The following is a 25,988-nucleotide window of genomic DNA, read 5'->3' on the forward strand; positions in this document are numbered from 1 at the left end:
ATGATAGATTTTTCTACTGCTCTTGAAGATTGTGGTCTTCAGGATCTTTTTTGTAAGGGCGACAAGTTTACGTGGAGCAACAGAAGGAAAGGAGATGATGCTATATTTGCTAGATTGGATCGGTTTGTGTGTAATTTAGATTGGCGTCGTCGGTTCCCAACAGCGTCGGTGGAAAACTTAGATTATTTTGGGTCCGATCACAGACCAATCTCTCTGACTTTGGTTCCTCGTGCTCATCGTATTATCAAGAAATACCCGAGGCGTTTTACTTTTGAGCACAAATGGTTGCTAGAAGATGATTTTACACAAACTTTCAAGTTAAATTGGGATAAATCTCGTGCACTGACTTTCAGCGCCAAATAATTGTCCTTATATACAAAATGGTAAACACGCTTATTGCCTAAGAATAAAAGAAACGTGTCTTGCTATTTTATTTATAATAATTGGGGTTCCCCGATTTCTTGTACTCTAATTTGTGGCATCATCATGTGCAGATAACTGTGTTCACTCTCCCGTAATCTACGAAGAAAGATAACTTTCTTGATCTTGACCATGAATGAATTTTCAACTGCTTACTATGTCGACAGTGTAGAAGCAAAGGGGTGCATCGGGGGATATCTGAAGTGCCATTTGTTAATAATTTTTGCACGGAAATATTTTCAATAGCACCGGCCCCTATTGCTCCCGTTCGGTTTTGAGTTCCATTGTTTATACCAGGACCATTCATGTAACTAAGATCAAATTGTACAATAGAAGCAGGATAATGGAAACTAGTTCAATGTCATTCAAAGTTACTTGTTTCAAGAAAATACACTCAGAAATCAGCAGCAAAGACACTTCCATACGGGCTCAGCCCGTTATCATCCAAGTTTGAAAAGGTCTCTACCTCGTCAAAAAAGGTTCCAAATCCCACACTAGATCGACCTGATTCAGGGAAACCAGCTATATCAAGCTCAGTCGAACAGCCAACAGAATTCAGGAAATCATCCACTGATGAATCGTCCACAGGTCGAGGAGCAACTGATTTCTGTTTCCCTCGAACAAGAAAATCGAAAAAATCCAGAGAATGGTGTGATTGGATATCAATCCCACCAGATTGGGTCGATGGAAGAAGTTCCGATGCAGCTGATTCTGAAGAAACAACAAGGCCTTCTTTTGGACTAGCAGCATCTGCACTTTCTTTTGCCACTTCCAAGTCCTTAAATGTAGCCTGAGGCTTCTCAATATCCAATATTAAATTTTATACAAGTTATTAGATAATGTTAAATGGTTCTGCAAAATGCAATCTTAAATCACTTTTAATGAATTTTATCGGTCTTTTTCCCAAGAAGAGTTCGAATTTGTCTGGAAGTTTACCTCAACATGTTGATGCAGGCTTCCATTTGTGTTAGCTTTCATTGAGTTGATTCCATAATCACAGTGCAATCTAAATCAGGGATATGATCACAACATTGTATGAAACAGAAACTGCATAACGCATACGATAAAATCAACATAAACAACTTATACCGATCAATGTCAAATGAGCTAGAGTGAAAACTTGTGTCCCGTCTGTATCCTGTGTCTAAAACAAATTTGCACGAGTACAACAGAAACTATTTTACACCGATCACCGAGACATATAGCATAATAGCATTAATGCAGATAAAACTGATAGAACTTACAATAGCTGGGTGGTAAAGGTATAAATGGCTTTCTCCACAATCTTACTTCAGTTTTTCCATTTCTGTACTTCTGCATCAATCAGTGAAATCATGGTTTATCTAATCGCATCGTTGAGTTTATTTTCGGAATCTTTTTGATAATTGGTGATATATGAAGAGCTTATGTTTGAACCTGTAAATGACTCTTTATATGGTAAAGAGTGAGTCCTTCAACTTCCATCATGTTTAAGATTGCCCTAGGTGTTGCCTCTGCACCATATTATAAAATAATTAATGTGAAGTAATTTTTTATTTCATATATAAACTTGAAATAGTCATACACAGTAAAGGTCTAGCTAGGAAAGTGCCCCCTCTGAATTTTAGTATTTAGGAATGGATTTTAAAGGCAGAATGGATTACTTTTGAAAAATTAGCACATAATTTTTTTGTTTATTTGAATGCACTCGCATACCTTCTCTCAAAATTAGAACATGGGATGTATCTTTTTTTATTTTTTTGTTTCCCTTGTTGAAACAGTACCGAAGATGGAAAACAAAATTTAATGGTTATTCGACTAATGAGAAGGATGAATAACTGATATGGTTTTCTGGATGTTACTAAATCGATGGCCGGATATGGCCGTACGCGTTAATCTGGCCCATGTGACTATTCCGTAATGATTTTGTAAAAAGATATCGCGACAAATTTGTCGTGCGACTGATCTACAATAATTTTAAAAAAGAATATTGTGCGACAAATTTGTCCATCATATCCGTTATAAAACATCATCCTGTAAAAACAAAATAATACAAAAAAATTTAACAAAGCTTTCACGAATCTTGTGAAAACCAAACAATAAAGATTTTAAAAATAGCTATGGCGAAAATTTTGTCCATCATATACATCACAAAACGGTATCTTATGGAAACCAAACAAAAAAAAGGAAGAGATCAAGTTATTACCATTAGCTCCACCAAGAAGATTCACAGCATCAACAAACTGTTTATGAAGCTCCGGCGTCCAACGAAGCCGATGGGTCGAAAAACAAGTGCGAGAACAACCATTAAAACACTTGTTCTGCTTTTCCTCACAAGAGTCCACCGTTCCAGCATGGTCAACCGGCTGCAGAGGCTGAACCTGGTCAAAGCCACCAATAATCACCGGGAGTCCTCGGTTAACATGCCGATCTACCCCCTCAAACACACTCTCGACACCTCCTCCTACGCCACCCGACCACCTCGAACCTCCCAAAGCAGTTCTTTCCATCCCCATTTTAAGAAAATCAAGGTTTTGCAGTCGATCTGCAAATAAATGGCAGTTGAGTGGAGATTAATTAGTACAGATAAGCAAAGGGTGTATCCCGTCCCTTATGCAGGAGTTTACCACGTTACGCGAGGTGATTAAGAACACGTAGGAGAGGATTTGATGTAATGCATGGGCGCGTTTGGTGTGTAGCGACTAGCGATGCATGCATGCATGCAATACGTGGACTAAACTTTTGGGGGGGCTTTTTGGCTTTTGAGGTTGTTTCGCGGGATTGTCTGCATTCGTTTGTTGAGATTAATGAATATCATATGGTAAGCATTCGCATTCAAAAATAATTTAAAAAAAGGAGAATAAGATGATTGTCCCTCGACTTTCATAATTTTTATTGTTGTCTTGTTATCAAAGTATTAATACACAAACTTGTATTTTTTAAATTTAGTTATTTTTCGTCTGAATGCGGACATAAAGTCGGGAATTGCTGACATGGATTCGAAATATGTTCCTCTTATTCAACTGACATGGTTCGACGTCACATGCATTTCAATAAAAAAAAATGGAAAAAGTGTGCAAGTTGATGGACTAAAATCGTGAATTAATTAATAACATAAATATGACCAAAACATATAATTCTCCATTTAATATATTCAAATTATACACATGATTTTTATAAAATATAAAATATCATCATTGTTGAAGAAATAAGGTCTTACACCTGAATCAATTTTTTTGAAAGCATGAGTTTTTTTATCGAAAGAGAAATTGCTTAAAATATTTGTATAGAGATTATTATTGAAGAGTGAGAAAACTTTAAGGAACGTTGAATTTTTTTTAGTTAGAAATTTTATTTTTCAAATGTAATTTTTTATGTTTAGTTGAATATAATCGATGAAATTTTTGTTTTCCTCTTTTAATATTTTGTCTTTATTTTATAAGTGGGGCCCACAGAGTCGAAATTCTAGATCTGTCACTGGGTGGGAATACTTACATAAATGACAAAAACTTGTATGAGACGTCTCACAGGTCGTATTTGTGAAATGAATCTTTTATCTGGGTCATCCCTAAGAATATTACTTTTTATTGTGAATATTGGTAGGGTTAACCAGTCTCACAGATTATGATCTGTGAGACGGTCTCACATAAGACTCACTCTACATAAAAATGTGTCGCTTCGCATGTGATGTGTACATATATATTAAAAATATTTGATATTAAATTTTTTTTTTTGAATTTGAATATATTATATTAAAATTTAAAACTTTCTTAATGTTTTTATAATATTTTTTATGTTATGAATGATATGATTATTTAATTTAAATTTTCAAAATACACATAAAGATACAAAGATGACACGATAGATAGATAAGATACAAATTAACTAAAACGAGCAATAATGACATTTTAATTAAACAAAAAGTAGAATTTTTTGTGATTTGAAAAAAAAATGATATTTTTAGTTGACACCAAAGCTAGTTTCTTCGAGTGTCAAAGTTAATAATACAGTATAAATGTTAAGTAACTTAAAACAGTGAAAAGAATTTGTGACCATTTGTCCGAAAAACGACTATTTGTCCGAAAAAACTATATTAATCTTATACATGTTTACGTACTTGAGTAATTTATTTCCCAAGATATAAAATTTTCTATGTAGATAAAAGAAAAACAAACAAACAAAACAAAGTGGAGAAGAATTTATATTTTTCAACTGTTAGACGGAAATGTTGCACAACACCTTGATTGATTTGAGATTGAATGCGATGTTCTGATGACTCCATTAATTTTAAATGGAATAGGGAAACCCTATATGATGGACAAAAGTTGCGAGTAATGAAATAAGACTATACCATAGAAAAGTACTAAATCCTCCCCACCAGAAAACTGGAGATTACACTTCCAAATAGAAAGTGTTGTGAATTCACTTTCGAGTAATAAAATGAACACAAGGATGCATATTACTTCTTCCATCCATGTTCTACCCCATTTCAAACTATAATCAGGTCACATAAGTAAACAAGCAAGAAAGCCGAACAAACTAGTAGATCACAAGACCTGTAAACTCAAGAAAGCTATATCACAATCACCTTTACACAGTTCAAGTCCTCAGGTTCCCTTCCCTTGCTGAATTTGCTGAAGAAGAGCTGCAGCCAGCTGTAACGTAGCCTGCAAACGCTTCTGCGGGTCAGCTTCTTCATCATCTTGGCCAGCATTTTGTAACTGAGCCTCGTTTTGAGGCGCAGCTAAGAAGTTTGCTGGTGGATGCTGCTGCTGCTGCTGCACTTGACTAAATTGTGATTGTAAATACTCAGCAGACATCAGTTCGATTGGTAATCCATGATTTTGTGACTCTGTGTGAGGGTAACCAGATTGATTGATGTTTCCTGATGGTTTATACTCAGCAACTGTTGATGAACCACCGAGTTGCCCTTGCTGACCAGGAAGTGACGACGTCAGCTGAGCTAGTTGTTCTGCTGCGAGGCCTGAAACTGGAACCGGAAACTTGCCATTTCCACTTGGAGGTATACCTGAAATATCATTTGTGTACTCTTTTTGAGTTGCTTCAGGCATAGCTCTAGGCATTGGAGAGTATGTACCACCGACGAAACCACTGGAGGAATCAAATGCATGTGAAGGGATGTTGCTAATACTCAGATTTGAGTTCTGCAAATCATGGGGTGCCCAGTTTGGTCCAGGCGCAGGTTTCCCTACATAATCTTGCCCTTGTGTATTTACTGATTGTATGCTGCTCATAGAATGAGCGGCAACTGGAAATGTTCCAGGCATGTTTCCTGAAAATGTATTTCCGGAACTGTGAGCTAGTCTAATTCCAGGTTTCTCATAATTCGTAAAAGGCAGATTTGGAGATGAAATTGATTTTTGGTAAATTTCATCGCTCTGGAAAGATGTAAAATTACTTTCTTTGTACTCCTGTCGTGGAAGATACCCATACTCGGAATTGTTGGGATCCAACCTTAAGACAACACCAGAGATGCTCAGCTTCCCAGGTACTTTTAATACTTTTTCAGAAAATTCAGAAGGGGGTACCAGAAATAAGGTGGTCCTTTCATCCAATTTTGCAACAGCTGCTCTGTGTTTCTCTGCAAGATAATTCATGAATTCGTTGTAATATGGAATGTCGGGATCGTGAGCAGGAACAAAAAAGACAACCCAAGCGTTGGCTGCCTGATAGTAATGTTTTCCAAGCATATCTAAGCTCGTCCTTGCTGTGCAATCCAAGTATTCAGGTCTGCAGCATTGAAAATCAATATGTGAGAAAATCGAGTCAGTATAGAAGGATGTAGATTACTTATTTCCTGTCAACGTTCTAATCCATGACAATCCTTCTATGAATGTTGGTTTCACACATTCAGATTACGGGAAAAGAAAAATATTAGAGTATATGACAACAAATCTATTAACAAAAGAATATTGGACACAATACTACTCACAGGCCCATATCCATTGGCTTCCCAACAGGGAAGCATCGAGCACGGCAGACAGAAGTTCCTCCCTTGACTATCATTCCCTCCCACTTCCACACTTCCTTTGCAGATGATTTGCGTATATCAGGAGTTGATCTCCTTGGATCAGGATTAGGCAGTGGAACTGAACCACCTTGAATGTTATCGAGTGATGCATTCCAGCGATCACTCCTTTCTCGTAATGGTTGCCCTGTGTTTGTCAAGTGATCGGGGATCGTTCTATATCCAGGCTGTCTGGAATCAAAATCAAGAACCCGAGACTGAGAAATGTCGTGAGGAATGACACGTTTTACTCTGTCCAATTCGGAGAAAGGATACTCTGGCAACTCATTCTCGGGTGAAAATGAGTCGGTTTTTACTTTCTTTGTTCCACGCAAGATTGAGTCATCCTCTGGAAAATCCCATTGATCATCATCGAAGGGGCCTTGTCGAGAAAATTTCTGAGAGATTTCTCGGAAATTAGCTCGTATATCCTTCGGTGGACTGTTAGGATGGTCGTAGATGTTTCTTGGTAATCCTAGCTCAGACAATTGCCCTGGGAACCTCCTTTGCTCCTGAGGATCATTTCTACCATGCCAAATATTGGAATTCCTAGACAAACCTACAGCATCATGGTTACCAGGATTCAGATTTCGAATAAAGAGCGGAGAACTTATTCTAGGATCTCCAGACATACCACCAAAGTTCCTATCTGCTCTGCGGTGTTCTGGAGATCCAGGGCGTCCATATGACCCAGCACGTGGGGATGGTGGGGCATTAATTGAAATCCTTTCTCTGTTAGGTGGTCCTGATTCATTCTTGGCAAAACAAATATGTACACGAGGATTACCAAATAACTTCCCCTGAAGATTTTCTTTAGCCCTGCGTGCAGCCACCACAGTTCTATAACGAACGAAGGCATAAGTACGACCAGGAAATGCGGTTATTTTCTCAATTTCGCCAAATGGTGAAAAGGCCTTCCTCAAGATGAATTCATCAACTTTCAGCTGCGCAGGAAACCCAATCCATAAGACCTCACTGAGCTCGGCATCTTTATCATTTATCCTGGATTTGTTTGGATACAGTGGTTCAGGACTAGAGTTACGTGCTCTGTAGTCCCTCGAAGTAAATGGAGACCCCCTTGCTACAGGGTGTGGTTCCTCTCGCCGCTGAGAGTAGTCTGCAACGCGTTGTGCAGTTGACGATTTTTCCTGAGGAATAAAGTTGCATTGAGATAGTATTGACAGTTAAATTTCGAAGTAAAACTAAAGGCAATGTTCTGTTACTAGGTAACAAAATTATCTCACATCCACAAAGACTCATGCGCATGCGCAACACAATGTTTTCACTTTGGTACACAATTCTCATATTCTAGCCTAAACTGAAACTGATCATCCACAACCAACAATCTCAGGGTAAAGGGGGCCAATACCTTAATGGTGATATTGCATACTTTAAAACAGTATAAATCAGTTTAAATTGCTTTAAAAAAACAGTTTAAATCAATAGTGCATTCAAACTAGATAGATTTCTCTTAATTTGAAGAAGCAGAATGATGAAGTTAAATCTAAAATCTTCTGAAACACAAAATCCCAGTAAATTGTGGTTGCTTGAAGGCATGACCTTCCATACTTCCAATTCAATACCAATATTTAAGCCTCCAACAAAATGGGACCCAATTACGCAAGAAAGGCAACACACATTCATGACTGAAATGAATCACTGGCATTAAAGATATACAAGCTTAAACAATGGACCAATCCTAGCAGAAACGTGGATCTCAGTAAGTGTTAGGTTTTTACCATATTTCAACTCCCTGCAAAGGAAAGTCACATCTGTATCAATTAAATAATCAATTTAATGTAAAACTGTCTCTTGATAATCCACACCGTAGGTTTGTGTGTAGCCCTTTGCAACAAGCCTCACCTTGTGACTTTCTAATAAGCCATCGGACCTGTATTCACCGTAACCAACCATTTTCAACCCACAATTTTATTTCCTTGAGGAAGATCAACAATTTCTCATGTTTGATTTTTCTCCAATGCATGCATTTCAAGATTCATAACAAGTATTCAATTCTCATCAGATAAGACTTAGATACAACACTAATAATGTGGACAGTGTTTAGTGCATTCCCTAGTCCCTTCTCGAAAAACAACAAGCAAGACATGATCACAAGCATTGAAGTCTTCTAAACATATCTCATTCTCAGAATTAGGTTCAAATTCTTGAAATTGCTCCCGAGTAGTTTCAGACTTCTTTCTCCTTGAGTACATATGGTCAAACTGCACGCTGTTAAGAGTCATTGCAGTAGGTTCTGGAACAAATTGTGTTGGTGCAAGGCTTAGTTCAATAGGTTGTGGAACAGGATGTGACAAGAACTTTGCAGAGATTGAAGGTAGATCAAGCAGCCAAGAATCCCTATCCTTATCTTCAAGAGTTGGCGGTGTCTCCCCCTGAAGATAAGGTTGGCTGAATTATGGTGTTTGTTCATCGAAGGTAATATCCATGGAAATGAAGAATTTCTTTGTCGATGGATAATAGCATTTGTAACCTTTTTTGTTGAGAAATATGGAATAAAAACACGCTTGAAAGCATAACGGGGAGACACTTCCAACTCTTAAAGATAAGGATATGAATGGTTGGCTTTTCGATCTACTTCAATCTTCAGAAATTCCTTGTCCCATCCTATTCCAGAACCTACTCAACTAAGCTCGGCACCACACAATTGGTTCCATAACCTACTAAACTTATCCTTGTCAATGTGCAATTTGACCATATGTACTCAAGGAAGAAGCCCAAAGTAACCCAAGATCAAGTTCAAGAATCTGAACCTAATTCTGAGAATGAGGTATGCCCAGAAAACTATACTGTTTGCGATCATGTCTCGCCTATTGCTCTTCAAAAAGGGACAAGGGAATGCATTGAACATCCCTTTTACCCGAAAAATAATTTTGTAACATTTGAAAATTTTGAACTGCCACACAAATCTTTCTTGGTAAATTTAAACACTATCCACATATCTAATATAGTATATGAGGTTTTATCTAATGAGAGTTGGAGACTTGCTATGAATCTTGAAATGCAGTCATTGGAGAAGAATCAAACTTGGGAAATTATTGATATTCCTTCCGGAAATAAAATTATGGGTTGCAAATTGGTGTTTACTACGATGCCTCGTTTGAAAGGTACAAGGAGAGGTTTGTTGCAAAAAGCTACACGCAAACCTATGGTGTGGATTATCAAGAGACATTTGCTCCGGTTGCCAAAATGAATATTGTCCAAATTCTTTTGTCATTGGCTGTTCATTCTAACTGGAAATTAAGAGCGGTTTGACGTCAAGAATGCATTCATTCCCTACATGGCAACCCAAAGAAGAAATTTATATGGATACAACTGAACATCTCCACCACCGTTTATCAAAAAGAGCCTTATTCCTGAGACATATATTCCGCAATCCCAAACCTCTTTTTTCTTTTGGTTTACACACCTGCTTCCATCCGACCACATGGCAATGGTTCTATAAGTTTTTCCATTCTTGTAGCCACCCTAATTGGCACTTTGAAAAGGGACATGAAATAAGATGGTATAGCACAAAGCACCGCGTTAATCAAAGTAAGGCAACCCCCCTCGAAAGGAACGACTTCTTCCAACTTGCTAATTTCTTGGACATTTTCGAAAGCACAGGTTCCCAGAATTCCATTTTCGTGGGATTACCTCCCAACGATACCCCAAGATACTTAATAGGCCACCTCTTTTTTGTACCCAAAAGTTATTGCCATATCATCGACTTCCTCTTCCGAACAAATCAATCCCAACACAACATTTTTACCCAGATTAATTTTCAACCCTGAATTGGTGCCAAACAGTTTGAGTATGTCCACTATTGCCAACACATCTTTTTGTGATTTTGCGAAGAACAGAGTATCATCTGCAAACTGTAAATGCGAAATTTCGATTTTATCATCTTTCCCTACTTCGAGCCCTCTTACTTCATTAAGGGCCCTTGCCTTGTCCACCATCCTCCCCAACTCATCGACGACTAAATTGAATAGGAACGGTGATAATGGATCCCCTTGTCTTAATCCTCTCTCCCTTTTTATTTTCCCGCACGGTCTTCCATTAATAAAAACTGAGAAAGATACATTAGAAATACATCCCCTGATCCACCTCCTCCATCTCTCAATGAATCCTTTATTGCGTAACACAAAGTCTAGAAATCGCCAGTCGACGTTGTCATATGCCTTTTCCAAGTCAATTTTGAGCACCCATCCTTTCTTTTTCTTTCGTCGATATTCTTCCACAATCTCGTTGCGAGGAGGCAGCAATCCAATATCTGTCTTCCTTTAACAAAAGCACACTGGTTCTCCGCAATGGTATTACACAAGACTTTCTTCAGTCTACTTGTCAAGACCTTGGCCAATATCTTATACAAACTTGTAATCAAACTCACTCGTCTGAAGTCGTTGATCTTTGACGCATCGTTTTTCTTTGGGATAAGACAGATGTAAGTTTCATTTGTAATTCCATTAAAAATCCCATCTTCATAAAATTCAGCAAACACCTTTAACATATCCACTCTCACTGTATCCCAGTTACTTTGAAAGAAAGCCAATGTGAACCCATCCGGCCCTGGAGCTTTGGTACCATCGCTATCAAACCGCCTTTTTAATCTCCTCCTCCTCGAATGGTTTTTCCAATTCTTTTGCATCGACACTCTGTAGAGGCCTCCAATCCAGCCCATTGAGACCCCTCCCTACCTCATCAAAACTCCTCCCTTCACCATCCGATTTCCTAAACATATTCCCATAAAACTTTAAAATCTCATGTTCTATTTGTTTTTCCTCAGTAACCACACCTCCATCCTCCACTTCCACCTTGTCTATCAGTGCTCTGTTCTTTCTGTTATTCAGTAAAGAGTGAAAAAAATTTGAGTTCTGGTCCCTTTCTTTGGGCCATTTATCTTTTGCTTTCTGGCTTTGAATTGGAAGTTGCTAAATGACACATTTTCCAACTCACACCTTACTTCCCTTTTTTCTTCGTTTAACGCTTCCGACCATAGTCCACCGGCCTCAATCCCATCGAACTGCTTAATCTTGTTGCTCAACTCTTTGAATCTAACATCTACGTCTCCAAACACTTCTTCGTTCCATTCGGAAACCTCTTTTTTTTCTTTCAATTTTTGCATGAATTTGTAACCTTCCCACCCCTGAATTCCCCCATTGATCCACCATGTCGCACGGTGCTCGAGTTTGAACAATTCAGGACAGGTGGCATCAGAGCCCGATTGGGCCAGTGTTCGAGTACAAGAGGTCATCTAAAGTTCAACGACTGTGGTCAGTGTCTTCAAAGCTCGGCTTGCAAGGTTGGAAGCTGCATTTTCCGACATGGAGGAAAGGCATGCCTCACAAGAGGAACACATCGAGCAAATCGAGGCCGACGGAAGCCACGAGGATTTGCGTGGGCAGATGCAAAGAGCCTTGAATGTTGCTGCTGATGCGCTACACAAGAGTGATGCATTGGAGGCCATGATCGAAGCGTTGCGGGCAGAGTTGAGGGAATTCAAGGAAAAACTTGCGGCACTCAAGGATGATACAAGATGACTAGGAACTGTTGACCACTCTAACAAGGATAGACGTGCACAAGCCTCAAGCCTATGCAGGGAAGAGAGTTGCCAAGGACATAGACAACTTCTTGTGGGGGATGGAGCAACACTTTAGCGTATAGATGTCTTGGACGCTACCACTAAGGTACAAATTGCTTACTTAAATGATATCGCTATGACTTGGTGGAGGAGAAAATGCGATGAAGTGAGGTGAGGAAGCGCCGCCATCGTCGCTTGTGAGGCATTTGTAAGGGAATTGAAGCAATAGTTCTATCCGGAGTACGTTGAGGAGGAAGCAAGGGGAAAGCTACATCGCATCACTCAACGAGGTGAAGCGAGAGAGTACTGCCAGAAGCTTCAGGGGTTGTTGCTCGAGGTTCCGGACATGAGCGAAAGCGATGCGTTGTTTACATACATGAATGATCTCAAGATGTGGGCCAAGGTGGAGTTGTTATGACTTTTTTTTTTTTTGATAAGAAACGTTTATTTATTGCAATAGATTAAATTTTTACAACAGAAGTGGATAAGCAATCCACAAACAAAGAGAGATTACTACAGCCCTAATGTTAAAACCAAATAAACTTCCAATCCCTATTTAGGTCAGAAATTCGCAAATGTCGATACTTCTTCAAGTTGATCGTCCAAGTCGCAACTCTGAACCTGATTTTGTCCCATAAATCTCCATCCGAGTCGTGTTTGTCGTTGAAAATCATGTTATTTCGTTCCAACCACACTGACCAGAAAACGCAGTGAATCACTAGATACCAGAAATCCATAAAATCTTTCCCTTTGATGAATGATTGATCCATTAACAGCATGTCTATCGATCTGCATGGGAAACACCATTGGAATTTCAAATGCTTCATGACCCTGTTCCATATTCCTCTCATGAAATCACAATGAAGTAGTAAATGGTCCTGAGTCTCCAAATTGTTCTTGCATAAGCAGCACCATTGTGGACATATAATCATGCACGGACTTCTTCTCTGTAATTCATCGTTAGTCAGTAACTTCCCCAACGCCACAATCCAAGAAAACACTTTCACCTTTTGTGGTATCGGTACTCGCCAAACGGTGTTGTGATGTTTGAAAATTGGGAATGTTTGAGAAGGAAAGAACGACGAATAAAAAGATGACACTGAAAAGACACCGGAAGGATCCCCCAACCACACACGAGCATCCGTGGCCTCACACGACAAAGTAACTGAATCCAAGACCCCTAGAAGCCTACTACACTCTTGCAACTCACAATCATTAAAATCTCTTCTAAACTTAATGTCCCAATTTAAGCTAGATTGACCCTCACTAGTATTATTCGAGTAGAAATGATTAATCGGTTTGTTAGTACTAGAGGAGAGACGGTAAAGACGTGGAAAACACTCTAATAATGGCAACTCACCTACCCAACGATCCTCCCAAAATCTAAGGATGTTCCCCCCCTTAAGCACAGTGCCAATGAGATTATGACAAGTCGTCTGAGTGCTAGAAATGAACTTCCAAGGGCTTCTCAAGGTTGTTGTTCTTGCCGACCTAACATCCCACCCATTATCCTCAAACCCATAAATGCTTCCCAAAACTTTTTTCCATAAAGAGTCTTTTTCTACCGCACACCTCCACCACCATTTCCCTAGCAAAGCTCTGTTTCTTAATCGAATGTTTCCCAACCCAAGACCCCCCTTATCTTTTGGCTTGCAGACTTGATCCCAACCAACAACATGGCAATGCAACTCTCCATCTCCTCCATCCCAAAGAAAGTCCCGCATCATTTTTTCCATGATCTTGGCCACCCTAACTGGAACCTTGAAAAGGGACATGTAATATGTTGGCAGTGCGCTTAGAACCGATTTTATCAAAGTCAATCTTCCCCCTCTCGACAGAAAAGACTTCTTCCAACTTGCCAATTTCCTCGAAAATTTAGCCATCACAGGTGCCCAAAATTCCAGTGTGTTAGGATTCCCACCCAAAGGTGCTCCCAAGTAAGTAATCGGCCAAACTTCCTTCTTGCATCCAATATGCGTTGCCAGAATGTCCAATTCATCATCCGAGTAATTTAATCCTAGGACAACACTTTTGTCGAAATTTACTTTCATACCCGATCTGCTGCAAAACAGTGCTAAAAGCTCGACCACCTTCATCATATGATCCTTGGATTGTGTAAGAAACAATGTGTCATCCGCGAATTGAATATGCGAAATCTCTATGTTATCTTTCCCAACCGCAAGTCCTCGCACCAAATCTGCCGACCTCGCCTTCTCCACCAGCCTTCCCAGCCCATCTATCACAATATTGAAGAGGAATGGGGATAGAGGATCTCCTTGTCGGAGCCCTCTTTCCCCTCTGAACTTGCCCCTCGGCTTGCCATTGATTAGAACGGAGAATGAAACACTTGACACGCAGCCCCTTATCCACCTCCTCCATCTTTCTCCAAATCCCTTTTTTCGAAGCACAAATTCTAAAAATCTCCAGTCAACATTATCATAGGCTTTTTCGAAGTCGACTTTGAACAACCATCCCTTTTTCTTTTTCCTTCTATGCTCCTCTACAACCTCATTGGCAACGATACAACAATCAATTATCTGTCTCCCTTTAATGAACGCACACTGATTTTCCGATATAGTTTTTGTCATGACTGATTTTAGTCGCGTGGTGAGAACCTTTGCCAATAATTTGTACAAACTTGTAATCAAGCTGATAGGCCTAAAATCTTTGATCTTCATAGCATCTTTCTTTTTCGGTATAAGGCAAATGTAAGTTTCGTTTGTAATTGCATTTACAACTCCTCCCTCAAAGAACTCAGCGAATACCTTCAAGAGATCAGCCTTAATTATTTCCCAATTCTTTTGGTAGAATGTGATTGTGTAACCATCCGGCCCCGGTGCTTTTGATCCATCACATTCCATCACCGCTCGATGTATTTCCTCCTCTGAAAAAGGCAATTCCAGCCGGTCTGCGTCAACAGTCTCTATTTCAGCCCAATCCAAACCATCAAGGCCCAATCCATCTCCTTCTGATTTTTTGTATAAGTTTTTGTAATAACCCACAATATTTTCCTCAATTTCTTGTTCTTCGACACATAGTGACCAGTCCTCCAATTCGATCATGTCTATCATTGCTCTATTCCTGCGGTTGTTCAAAAGAGAGTGGAAGAATTTTGAATTCTGATCCCCATCTTTTAGCCACTTCAGTTTTGCTTTATGGGTGTCTATTTGTTGTTTTCGAATCACCTGTTCTTGCAATTCACAGCGTGCATCCCTTCTCTGCTCTTGTAACGTTTGGGACCAATCTCCCCTCGCCTCTCTGTCGTCCAACTGCTGTATAATACTTTCCCGCTCTTGAATTTTTAGATTTACATCGCCAAAAACCTCGATGTTCCATTGTTTAATCTCAGTTTTGATCCTTCTTAGCTTTTGCATGAACTTGTATCCCTCCCACCCATTATGGTTGCTTGTATTCCACCAAAGTTTGACCGAGTCTTTGAATTTTGGATGTAGCAGCCACGCATTTTCGAATCTGAACGGTGTAGGTCCCCACCGTAACTTTGCAGTATCCATCAAGATTGGATAATGATCCGAAGTGATTCTTGGCAAGACCGTTTGTCTGAAATTTGGGAATAGATCTTTCCATCCCCCTGTGAAAAAAAACCTATCGAGCCTGCAGCAAATTGGCTCTGCCCTGAAGTTCGACCAAGTATACCGTGCGTTCAACAAAGGAGGGTCATATAAATCTAAATCCCGAATCAATCTGTCAAAACAGTCCATACTCGGGGTTGTGGACCTGCTGTTCCTTTTTTCGGTAATGTTCCTTACCACATTAAAGTCTCCCCCAGCACACCACCTATCCCCGCAAATGGTATTCAAACCCGCAAGTTCATCCCAAAACAACTCTCTCTGCCTTGGTTTGCAAGGGCCATAAACCGCTGTGAACCACCAACTGATTTCATTCTCCATCTCGATCTGAATAGAAACCGTAAAGTCCCCAATCAAATTATCTCTTACAAAGACAACTCTAGGATCCCACATGACCGTAATTCCTGCCGCTGTACCAATTGCCGGTAAACTCACCCATTCCACAAATCTTGATTTCCATAATGTGGCAACAAACCGACGATCCACCATTTTTTAGTTTCTAATACCACCACAATGTCCGGTTTGTCTTTCCGAATAACCCTACGTACAATTTCTCTCCTTCTAGATGATCCCCCCCCCTAATATTCCATGATAGAATCTTCATAAAAACTGGTGTGTCCCTCCGGAACTCGATCCTTTTTCATACTTGATATTCCTTTGAGACCCTGTCGAAGCATCTAGCCCTGAAGACGACTTGTCAATCACTCCTGGTTGTACCCCCCCTACTAACCCACTAGACAACCCCAAAGCATTGAAGGAAGAAGGAAAAATGGCGTGTAATGAAAAGGAATGATTAAGAGTCGATGGATTGAGACATGACAGTACCTTACCCACAATTGGCTTAGTGTTTTCAAGGAAGGATGGCTCGTTGTTGATATCTTTTTTTCCTTGCGAGAACAGCAACTCAATGTCTAAATCTTCAGTGTCGATGTACTCCCTTGTTTCAGAATACAATGATGTGAAGCTGCCAGAATCTGAGGATTCAGATCCGTCGTTCATGAGATCTTCTTGTGAGTCGTCACAGTTAAAGTCTTCTTTGTCATCATAACAAGTTCCTCGTAGCTCGCTAATCACCTCTTCATTGATTTCGACGGCCTTTGATCTGTCCTTGGGATCGCGGACACTCTCGTCCTCCTCAGTTGGTATGATAGTTCTTCTACAATATGTACGTGCATAAGGTGACACCAAAGTTCCAGGTACTAATCCAAGCTGCTGCGCATTCCTTTCCGAGTGGATTTTGGTTGAGGCAGATTGAATCGGAGATCGTCTGAACTCCTCAATTTCTTTTGGTTTAATTCTTTGTAAGATTTTCTCCACCTTCCTATCCAACTTTTGTGTTGCCGGAGATCCTTGTTTTGAGTTTAATTCTTCTGAAACAGCATGTGGTAAAGCCCTCTGTTCTCCTTTCTCAAATTCTTCGTTGCAGCATGTAGCCTCCCCATTTGTTACCCCATTCCTATGAAGATTGGAATTGCCCCACCCTGCCGCTGTCCGCTTGCCATTGATTACTACCTGTGCGTACGTCTGTTTCTCGAAAGTCTCGTACGCCTTCAAGTCAAAAGATACGACTGAAAGTATCAGCTCTGCACTTGCCCCATTCAAATTGATTGAAGCTCTATTGGGTATGAATCCATCTTTTGTTCCTTTGACCTTGATTTTTGCAGATTCTAAATCTCTGAAAGATAATGTGTCATCACTAATTTCCAATAATCCCCCGCATCGTTCCCCAATGGCTTCAAAATTCTGTCGGGTCCACAAATTCCAAGGTAGATTAGATATCTTAATCCAGCTAAGACAACACTTATAAACCATATCCGATGAGTTAATATCTGGCCTCCAACCCTCAAAATCTAGAGCCACTCCATTATCAAAGAATCCTCTTCTCAGCTGCAAGTAATAGGAGAATTCCTTCGGATGTGAAGTCCACCATACAGCTTTGTTGTCTCTAAACGGAAATAATTTGACCCTTGTCTTTACATCCTTACTTAAAACCGATTCAACTAACTCCCAGGATACATTAATTCTTGCTCTAGTAACAATGAGGGCTTCGTTCCAATTCCTTTCAGTTCTAGTCCTGCCCAATTCTTCTGTGTTTGGATACGTCTTTTGGCGGTATTCTTTGACACTAGCCTTTGCTGCCTGAAATTGTCGCTTATCTCTATTTGAATCTTGTCCATAAACAGCTTTATCTTGTTCCGATCTGTGAGCATTCCCCGTAAGTAGTTGTTTGAATAATAGCAAGATCCTTGTCCATCCATAAGAGTTGAATCCACTCGGTACAATTATTCTCTTTTTCCTGCCTTGCACGTCGAATCTTGAGACCTCTAAGAATCGGCCCCGTCTATTGACAAAACGCTGTACGATGATGATCGCATTTCTGCCTCTAAACCGATAAAAATCCGACATTGACTGAGGACTATGAACAAAGCTCCTGAGTATTGAAGAGAACCATTTGGCTTCTTGTCGATCCATGTCCAGAAAGTAACTGGCATTCCTTGTTCTTTCAGACCACCGAATGGCCGAGCCTCCGTTAACCATCCTGAGTGAGAACGCTTTGAATTCTATCTTAATCATTCCATCTGGGTGAAAAGTCGAGATCCGTCCATACATTTTAGAACGACCAGCGGCTGAGCTTGAAGGGTGCGAAGGTGCGATTAATAACGGAAATGGCGAAAGGATGGAATAGTTATCTTAGACAGAACGACTGGGAGGATGAAGATCGGAATTTGAATGTCGAGCAAGTGACGGGAAGAACAAACGTTAAAACGAGGAGACCTGGCAATACAAATTAGGAAAAAGACGGGATAAGACGGAATGCCGCCGTCAGCCGTGACCGGCGACGGCGCCGGAGGCGACTGTGGAGCAGACGACGCGACTCAGGTAAAGAAGAAGCAATAGACCGAAGGAAGGAGACGGGAACTGAAAGTGATAGGTAAGGAGGGAGAAAGCATTTTCAAAAAATTCTCTCTCTAGGGTTCATACTTGAATTAGTTGTTATGACTGGGTGTGCACTACTTCCCAAGCCATTGCAGCAGCGCAGTCGCTCATCGAGTTCAAGTCACTCAAATCTTCCAAGTCCACGGACAAAGCTGTGGAATAGAGTGATGATGGGATAATGGTGAAGGTGCAGAGACATCTTCTATGGGCTCATACAAGAAGGTTCACCAGGAAAATGCACCAAAGGGGTATGGTGACAAGTGGAATCCCAGGTGCTCGTGTGACGGGACACATTGGGCTAGGGAGTGCCCAAAATGCATGAAGCTGTCAGTTTTTATTCGAGAAGATCAACAATGACATGAGACAGAGACAGAGACTAGAGACAGTACAACATCTTGGAGCCATAAGGATAAGAAAAATAGAAGATGTGGCGGAGGACCAAGACAAAGGTATGAGTCTCATCTCATCTCAACTTATCTCGAATGATCCAAGTGGAAGCACGGGTACAAAGTTTGTGCCTACAGTGGTACAACCAAGGTACTCTCCAATAGAGGGGAGAACCAAATATCAAAGGATGAGGCAGAAACAAGCGGCGGTCAAGAGAGTACACAGCTAAGGATCAAGTCATCGTTAAGATGGAACGTCGGGTTTGTGATATGCATAAATACTTGATGGGAAAATATGAAGGACTGTTTCGGGTGATTGAGAGGGTCAATCAAGGCTTGTCCTGCATTGAGCTCCCTAAATACTTAGAGATAGATCCGGTCTTCAGTTTCGTTCAAGTATGCTAAAGCCATATCATAAAGGTTAAGTTCAACGGAAAATGTTTGCCAGAGGTTAAGTTCAATTCGGAATGATCTATACTTGTCTAGCCCCACTTGGAGAATTCTAGAAAGTTCCGACGCATTCAAGAATTCAACGGAAAGGTAGGGACTAATCTAGAATGTTCAAGAAGTATCTCGAGCATCCTAGAATCATGTAGAAGGGTCCGGAATATTCTAGACATGACTTAGTTAAGGATTACTTTAACAACCCCCAAGTTTCTCAGTTATATTAACAATACGGTATCTCTACAAACACCTCTTGAATTCTCTTGTGCTCTTGTTTGGTTAAGGATTACTTAAACAAGTTTCAGAGAAGATTTGCCTAAGTGCCGCACGGTGCTCGAGTTTGAAGAATTCAGCACGTGACATTAAGCTCTAAGGCATATGTGTTAATCGAAGCGCACAGAACCACAAGATGTCCATTTTCAGTAAGGTAAAATAATGAAGATACATCTGATAGTAACTTAAAGCATTTAGAAGCACTTCAAAGGTGTAAATAGAAGACAAGTTTCAAATATTATATCCTAAAACGAAACACTCTTGTGAAGTAAATTAGTTTGTCTAGTCTAAGCTATCTTTTAGAAATAATAGCCATTATGTCAAACACCAATAATCCTTTTCTATTCACGTCTTTTGAGAGTAGGCTTTTTCATGGCAAACACCAATAATCCTTTTCTATTCTTTTCTTTTGAAAGCAGGCCTTTTTATTTTACATTCTGTCATTCATTGTCCTGTGATAGGTTGCAAGATAGTAAAATAAAGTGTTGATCGTCTAGTAGAATCTACCTGATGCAAACAACATAAACATTTTTTCTATTGTGCAAGATGGCCCTCTTGGAACTTTTGCGTTTTTATTACTGTAATGTGAGATAATTGTTTCGAGTAAATCTTCTCTGAGAAAACGCCATTGTAAGTATTTGTTTCATATATTATGTAAGATGTGATATTTAGTTTTGAGATAGAAGTGACCAGCTATAAGTATCAAGGATAGAGTAATGAAATTCGATGAAGATAGATTTCGAGTAATAAGCTGGACTGGATGCTTATTGCATGTATAAGACAAAACAATGTCATTAAGGCGAGTTTGCTGAATACATGGTAAATTCATCACGTCTCCTCTTTGATGAATGGTGAGAATTTGATCCTACAATTGGAAAGAGTTGTCTTTATGAGCGAAGACTGGTGTTTTTACATTGTAACTTAAGCTTCAGCTAATGATTGTTGGATGCATCTATCTGTTGTCTAAAATCTCCAGATGTACATAAATTTATCTGTTTAAGAGATGGCCTTCAATAGATATAGAGTTGTGCGAACTGACAAGTAAAATAAAACTTGGGGTCTATCAGCTAGATATACTGAAGATGGTTAGCAGGTTATTGAAAGTTTTTGATCTGATGTGACTGAGAAATAACAGTAATGATTTTTTATTTTTCGCTTCAATGGGCATTTCATGTAATAGATGCACATTTTATGTTTTAACTAAACGCTTACATTAAAAGAACGGTGACATGGTACAATGTTATCTGGAAACTGCGTAGTGGATCTAATAGTGGATAGTGGATGATTCTTTTGCTGGAATTGTGATGTCATCTGGTAACCGTACAAATATAGTAGAAGTGTTGGTAGAAACGGTACCACTTTCGAGAGGAAGATGGGAAGCCTAGATAATTAATCTACAGGTTCTTCTATTTCTAAAGGAAAATGTATGCTTTCCAACTTCTTGGTTTGCTTGCATGAGTTGACAATTCGATTTATGACGATACGTAATGCATACTACTCATGTTGCTTGATGACTATAATGGTGAAGACACATATCTAAATGCAAGATAATGGCGTTGCACTTTGTGCATAAGTGAATAGAGCCCTCAAAAAGACTTCATCTAATTCACTGTTAATCGGGTGGCAACCTATATTAGAACTGGCATCAATTACACAAGTTGATTGAGCCAAACAACATAATGTCCCGCGTTTTCGATCTATAGTTTACAAATTTTGATCTGATAGATGTCTTATTATTCAGTTGTACATTAATTGATATAATAAATTTTGTTTCTTAAAAAAACAAGACCTTTCCCTATACTGATAAATGCCAAGATAACACTTAGCGTAAAGCATCCAACTTACTGCTTCAAAACATATTGGCCTCAAATTGCTTCTGATCCTTGATAACTCTAGTAGGTAAATCACTTAGCTCTCACAACTAAAAGCATCACACTTTAACATTCACAAATATATATGGCATTTTTCCAGAATATACAGAACCAATAATCATATATATGACCTCAAACACAACCCAACTTCAAGAATGCCAATGACATTGTTATTCATTCTTCTTTTGTTAACACTTATTCACTATTACCATACTTCAAATATTTGCATTCAAAACCTATAGTCTATAACAAATTGAGATCATTCTGGTGAATCATCTTTGTCATGGTTCTTGTTTTTCCTTTCCCCTTGGGGAAATCTTTGGCAAGGAAAAATATGTTGCCTTGGGGCCCCTGTTCTATACCAAGGTTACTTTGGTGAATAAGCCAAATTCTACCTCATTACATAAGATTATTAAATGTAAAAAAAAAAATACCAGGAGAATGAAAAAAGAAACAAAAAGTATTGTGGAAATTATCTGACAGCATTGATCTCAATGTTATCTGATGGTATGGCTCTCTGAAGGTATGGCTCTTAGTTCTTACTCCAGAAGTATAGTTTGGTTTAGTTGATTGGTTTGCTACAGAAAATTAATTCGTTCATATAATAATGGCTCGATGCATGCCTTTGCTATTTTCATCATATTGAATATAGGATGTCTCATGATTTCATATAAGTTCATAAAACTCTTGTTCAGTAAGTGATGTTTGGTATTGTCATGACATATAAGCTTTATTATATTCAGTAAAAAAGATTAACAACTTTTGATTTTGCTGAAATTAAATTGAACTACGACCCGACACATAATGCTAGAGAAAAAATCGTTCTCCACATCTGAATATCGAAAAAATATATCATCCTCTCATTTGCTTATCAATTGATCAAACTCCAACGGATGGTAACCATGGAATGGGAAATTCATGTTTCTCAAGCAATGAAGCTATTAAGTTGCATTTGGAAAGTGGAACTTAATACATGTATCATGAATAGCTTGTTGGACTTGATGGTGGACTGGTAGTAACTTTATTCATTGATACTAGTCTCCACCACCCCTATGATACAATGAGTTAGGTTACCCCGAGTCTAGGGATGAATATAGAATTTTCCCAAGCTACTAAATGCCTTGAGCATGGTCAGCCATACTTCCAAGTTGTTCATCGGAGCGGGATTGGATGTGCCGGGTTAGGTTGGTTGTCCGATGGGCTATCTAATCAGATAAACTACATCTGAGACATTTTATGATACATAAGCCAAGAAGTAGGAAATGAATTCACTTTCAAGAGTGACAAAATGGTTTGGACTTGAACCAGTGATAGGGTGGGAAAGATTTGGGCTGATAAAACATGCTGAGAGTCACATACCGTATGACAATGGAGTAAGCTGGAAAACTCCCATGCTAGAACAACAAACAAAAACTCAAATGACACAAGCCTGAATAAGTCTTGATATCTCATCATAGAATGTCCACAACATCATAATTGTCAATCAACTCAATATCTTGTAGGATATTACTTGCCAAATTATAGATAGGTCATCAAAAATAGAGTTGCCAGTTTATTTTGATCTCCTAACAATCGCCAACTGCATATATTTTCGTTTAAGTCACAGGAAACTGCAAAGTAACTAATATTTTGTTATAGCAGCCTATCTAAATCATGTTTGGACTTCAATCTTAGCATATTATCCATGCAAATGAGTTCTACGAGATGTTCACCCTGTTCATGATGCCTGAATCCGTAGCAAACTATTTCAATAGTCAATGGCACATGATTTTATCTTTCTATGGATGCTTGTATAGACAAATATCTTCATTTTATGAAACATAATATATTTGATTTAAAATATTATGCAATTGATTCGTTTTGATGAGCAGATAAATGCCACCATTACAAAAAATACATGTTATAAAATAAACTAAAAAACCTCAAAAAATTCCCTATTCAATAGACGTCCCCCGTGCAAGAGTAGCAAGTTCAACATAAAGGAAAACTTGGAATAAACTTGGGCACACTCTTGCTACAACTTTGAAGTCAGTGAAATCATTTCTCCGCTATCTTTCCGTTGGCTCAACGCTACATTGATTAATCGCAAACAGGTTCAACTAACCAAGTAGATATAGAACCATTCTATAGAAAAAACATATAGATATGGATTTGCAGTTGTCTGATAAATCATGGAATCAGTTTTCCTTCAACTCTAGGTTCTCTGTCAAGGTACAAAGTGAATTCCATTATCATTAATAGAGTTTTCCACTTGCTTATCGGTCTTATTTCCGGAGTCGTGGTGTCTTAACGGATTATGGGATTTCTGTTGTCTGATGGAATGTAACGGATTTCCCATTCAACGCCATGCCCCCCTCTGTTTGATTACATAGTGAGTTCGTTCTTGATAACAGAATTTCCTAAATGAAAACTACTTGATTCTCATTCTTATAACAATGACATCTGACAAGTATGCTTATTGATTTACGTGATTGGGGCGACTTCGAGGACCTTTACACAAGGTTAGACTTGTTAAGCTTTATTAGAAGAATTTTGCAAGTAAAATTACAAACTGGAATGTCTGATCCACATGTCATGAATGATACGAACAACTTATAGCATCGGCATATAAAGGCCAGATATTCCAACATAACAACCTTACTTTTGTTCAATAGGTAGGTTTAAATTCGTTCTAGTTGGAAAGCTATATAGCCACCATGAGAAGTAGCAGCCATTATTGGATCAATGAGTGAGTCAAAAGATATTATGCTCAACTGCATACTGGTTTTAGCATCATTCCAAAGGATGATGTTTGATAAATGAATGAAGCGAAGGATTTGAAGGCGCAATGAGCCCATGTATGGCTCCGACCGTCTATAGCCATTAACTAAATGTTATAGTCATTGATTAGAACCAATAAAAAATTGTACACATGTACATAAATGACATCAACAAAGCACCAAAAGAAAGCTAGACAAAGATCGACAAAACTAACCGCCTTAGCAAACTCAATCCTAAGCGGATTGCCCTCAACAACATAATCTTGAAGCACTTTAATAGCAGACAAAGCATCCTCGTCATTTCTATAGTTTATAAAAGCGTAGCTCCGGCCAGGTTGAAACGCAACACTCTCTAGCTTTCCAAACTGCAAAAAGTGATGGACTAAGGCACTCTCATTTAAGTTATGTGAAATATTTCCAACCCAGAGGTGCCTTGATGGGGGATTGTTTCCGCGGCCATGACTGATTTTCTCTTCTGTTCTGGTAAGGTAATCTCTTTGAGGCCTGCCTCTTCCTTCTCTGCTGCCCTGCAAAGGAATGTTCAGATGCTTAGGCACAAATTACATAAAATGTGTTATCAATCTAACGCATACCTCAAAAAGTAAGGTTATAGATTTGCGATAAAAATGAACGTGTCACAACACCAAAGAGTCCCACGTTCTTTTCTTCTCACAAAATTCCTTGGGTTTTACTACAATTAAAACATGCATCCCACAAAACCACAAAAAAACGAAGAAAGAAGAAACTTAATTGTACTTTTCGAATAGGCTTGTTCAGAATGTCATCAAAGTGATTATGCAATTTATGCTGCCATTGAAAAATAAGTTTGAAGGTGCATGCTAACATTTACATATGCACCAATCAAGCCAGTAATTTACCTATGATGTGCATATGGTAAGGTGAAAGCAACAGTGCAGAAAATTGGGTAAATTGCATTCAGACCCTATTAAAATGTAAAAGAACAGAAAACACCTCGTACAAACCAAAAGTCTTTTGATACTCCATATATTTAAATCCCAAGCATAAATCCCGAGTGAAATATAAGCATTCATTTGATTTTCCTGGGGACAGCCAATGCAATCCGCCATAATTTTTTCATAAGCTATATCATGAAAATACCGAAAAAAACAGAAACAAAAAGTACATTCATAGATCTTAACAACAACCATGGGCACATATAGGTAACCAATAAGAAATCCAGTAACCTGCACACGTATTTGGGAAACAAAAAAAAAAGGCTTCAGGAAGACATGAGATAATAAAAAAAAAAAAAAAAAAAAACCATTCAATCAAAGACTCATGGAAAGAAGGAAAAAAAAAAGAAAGAAACACCCAAAACTACGGAGTGAAGGTTTTACTATGAAAAGATTATCGGTACAGTAAAATTCGTATTTTTAATTACTACAGAGAGAGATGAGTTAAAAAAAAGAAACGGACCATTTAGATTTCGATTAAGGCACTGAAAGATTCTCAAAGAGCTAGCAAAACAAGGCTTCTTCTCCACTTAATCTTACAATTGATGAACATATTTCCGTAGATAATCGATCGTGGAACCGATTCCATCCATACACGCCGAGTGAAAAGCCAATTAGGGTTTAGTCATGAGATTGAGCGATTAGGGTTTAATTGAGGGCAATTGGCCAACGAAGCAGCACAAATCACCGGCGAACGGCTGGAGAAAGAGAAGGGGAAATTTTTCTTTCGGAGATAAAAAATAACAAAA

At 38.9% G+C, this 25,988-nt stretch overlaps 4 protein-coding genes across 4 annotated transcripts; 1 reads left to right on the forward strand and 3 right to left on the reverse strand.

The window, feature by feature from the left end:
* On the forward strand, window positions 1–363 carry LOC140838105 (uncharacterized). The gene has a single exon (XM_073204187.1). It carries the CDS (start codon window positions 1–3, stop codon window positions 361–363), a length of 363 nt encoding a protein of 120 aa, XP_073060288.1.
* A 404-nt stretch (window positions 364–767) lies between these two features.
* Window positions 768–1,535, reverse strand: LOC140838120 (uncharacterized). Its single transcript, XM_073204201.1, has 2 exons — window positions 1,357–1,535; window positions 768–1,216 (listed from the first exon to the last, which is right to left on the reverse strand). The coding sequence occupies exons 1-2, from the start codon at window positions 1,396–1,398 to the stop codon at window positions 815–817; spliced, it is 444 nt and encodes a 147-aa protein (XP_073060302.1). The 5' UTR covers window positions 1,399–1,535; the 3' UTR covers window positions 768–814.
* On the reverse strand, window positions 1,427–2,915 carry LOC140838106 (protein PHR1-LIKE 3-like). The gene is made up of 4 exons (XM_073204188.1): window positions 2,606–2,915; window positions 1,837–1,913; window positions 1,665–1,734; window positions 1,427–1,467 (listed from the first exon to the last, which is right to left on the reverse strand). The coding sequence occupies exons 1-4, from the start codon at window positions 2,913–2,915 to the stop codon at window positions 1,427–1,429; spliced, it is 498 nt and encodes a 165-aa protein (XP_073060289.1).
* A 1,882-nt stretch (window positions 2,916–4,797) lies between these two features.
* Window positions 4,798–25,988, reverse strand: LOC140838530 (flowering time control protein FPA-like). Its single transcript, XM_073204910.1, has 4 exons — window positions 25,703–25,988; window positions 24,481–24,792; window positions 6,353–7,575; window positions 4,798–6,150 (listed from the first exon to the last, which is right to left on the reverse strand). The coding sequence occupies exons 1-4, from the start codon at window positions 25,703–25,705 to the stop codon at window positions 5,007–5,009; spliced, it is 2,682 nt and encodes an 893-aa protein (XP_073061011.1). The 5' UTR covers window positions 25,706–25,988; the 3' UTR covers window positions 4,798–5,006.

The sequence above is a fragment of the Primulina eburnea genome, chromosome 8 (genome assembly GCF_022965805.1).
Source record: "Primulina eburnea isolate SZY01 chromosome 8, ASM2296580v1, whole genome shotgun sequence".
Classification (NCBI taxonomy): Eukaryota; Viridiplantae; Streptophyta; class Magnoliopsida; order Lamiales; family Gesneriaceae; genus Primulina; species Primulina eburnea.

Coding starts and splice junctions, on each gene's coding strand:
- LOC140838105 (XM_073204187.1), top strand. CDS start 1: ATGATAGATTTTTCTACTGCTCTTGAAGATTGTGGTCTTCAGGATCTT.
- LOC140838106 (XM_073204188.1), bottom strand. CDS start 2,915: ATGGGGATGGAAAGAACTGCTTTGGGAGGTTCGAGGTGGTCGGGTGGC. Junction 1,914..2,605: donor TCTTCTTGGTGGAGCTAATG/GTAATAACTTGA, acceptor AATATGGTGCAG/AGGCAACACCTAGGGCAATC. Junction 1,468..1,664: donor ACCTTTACCACCCAGCTATT/GTAAGTTCTATC, acceptor TGCGTTATGCAG/TTTCTGTTTCATACAATGTT.
- LOC140838530 (XM_073204910.1), bottom strand. Junction 7,576..24,480: donor GGATTGAGTTTGCTAAGGCG/GTTAGTTTTGTC, acceptor TTTATTCCTCAG/GAAAAATCGTCAACTGCACA. Junction 6,151..6,352: donor AAGCCAATGGATATGGGCCT/GTGAGTAGTATT, acceptor TCAATGCTGCAG/ACCTGAATACTTGGATTGCA.
- LOC140838120 (XM_073204201.1), bottom strand. CDS start 1,398: ATGAAAGCTAACACAAATGGAAGCCTGCATCAACATGTTGAG. Junction 1,217..1,356: donor GCCTGCATCAACATGTTGAG/GTAAACTTCCAG, acceptor GATATTGAGAAG/CCTCAGGCTACATTTAAGGA.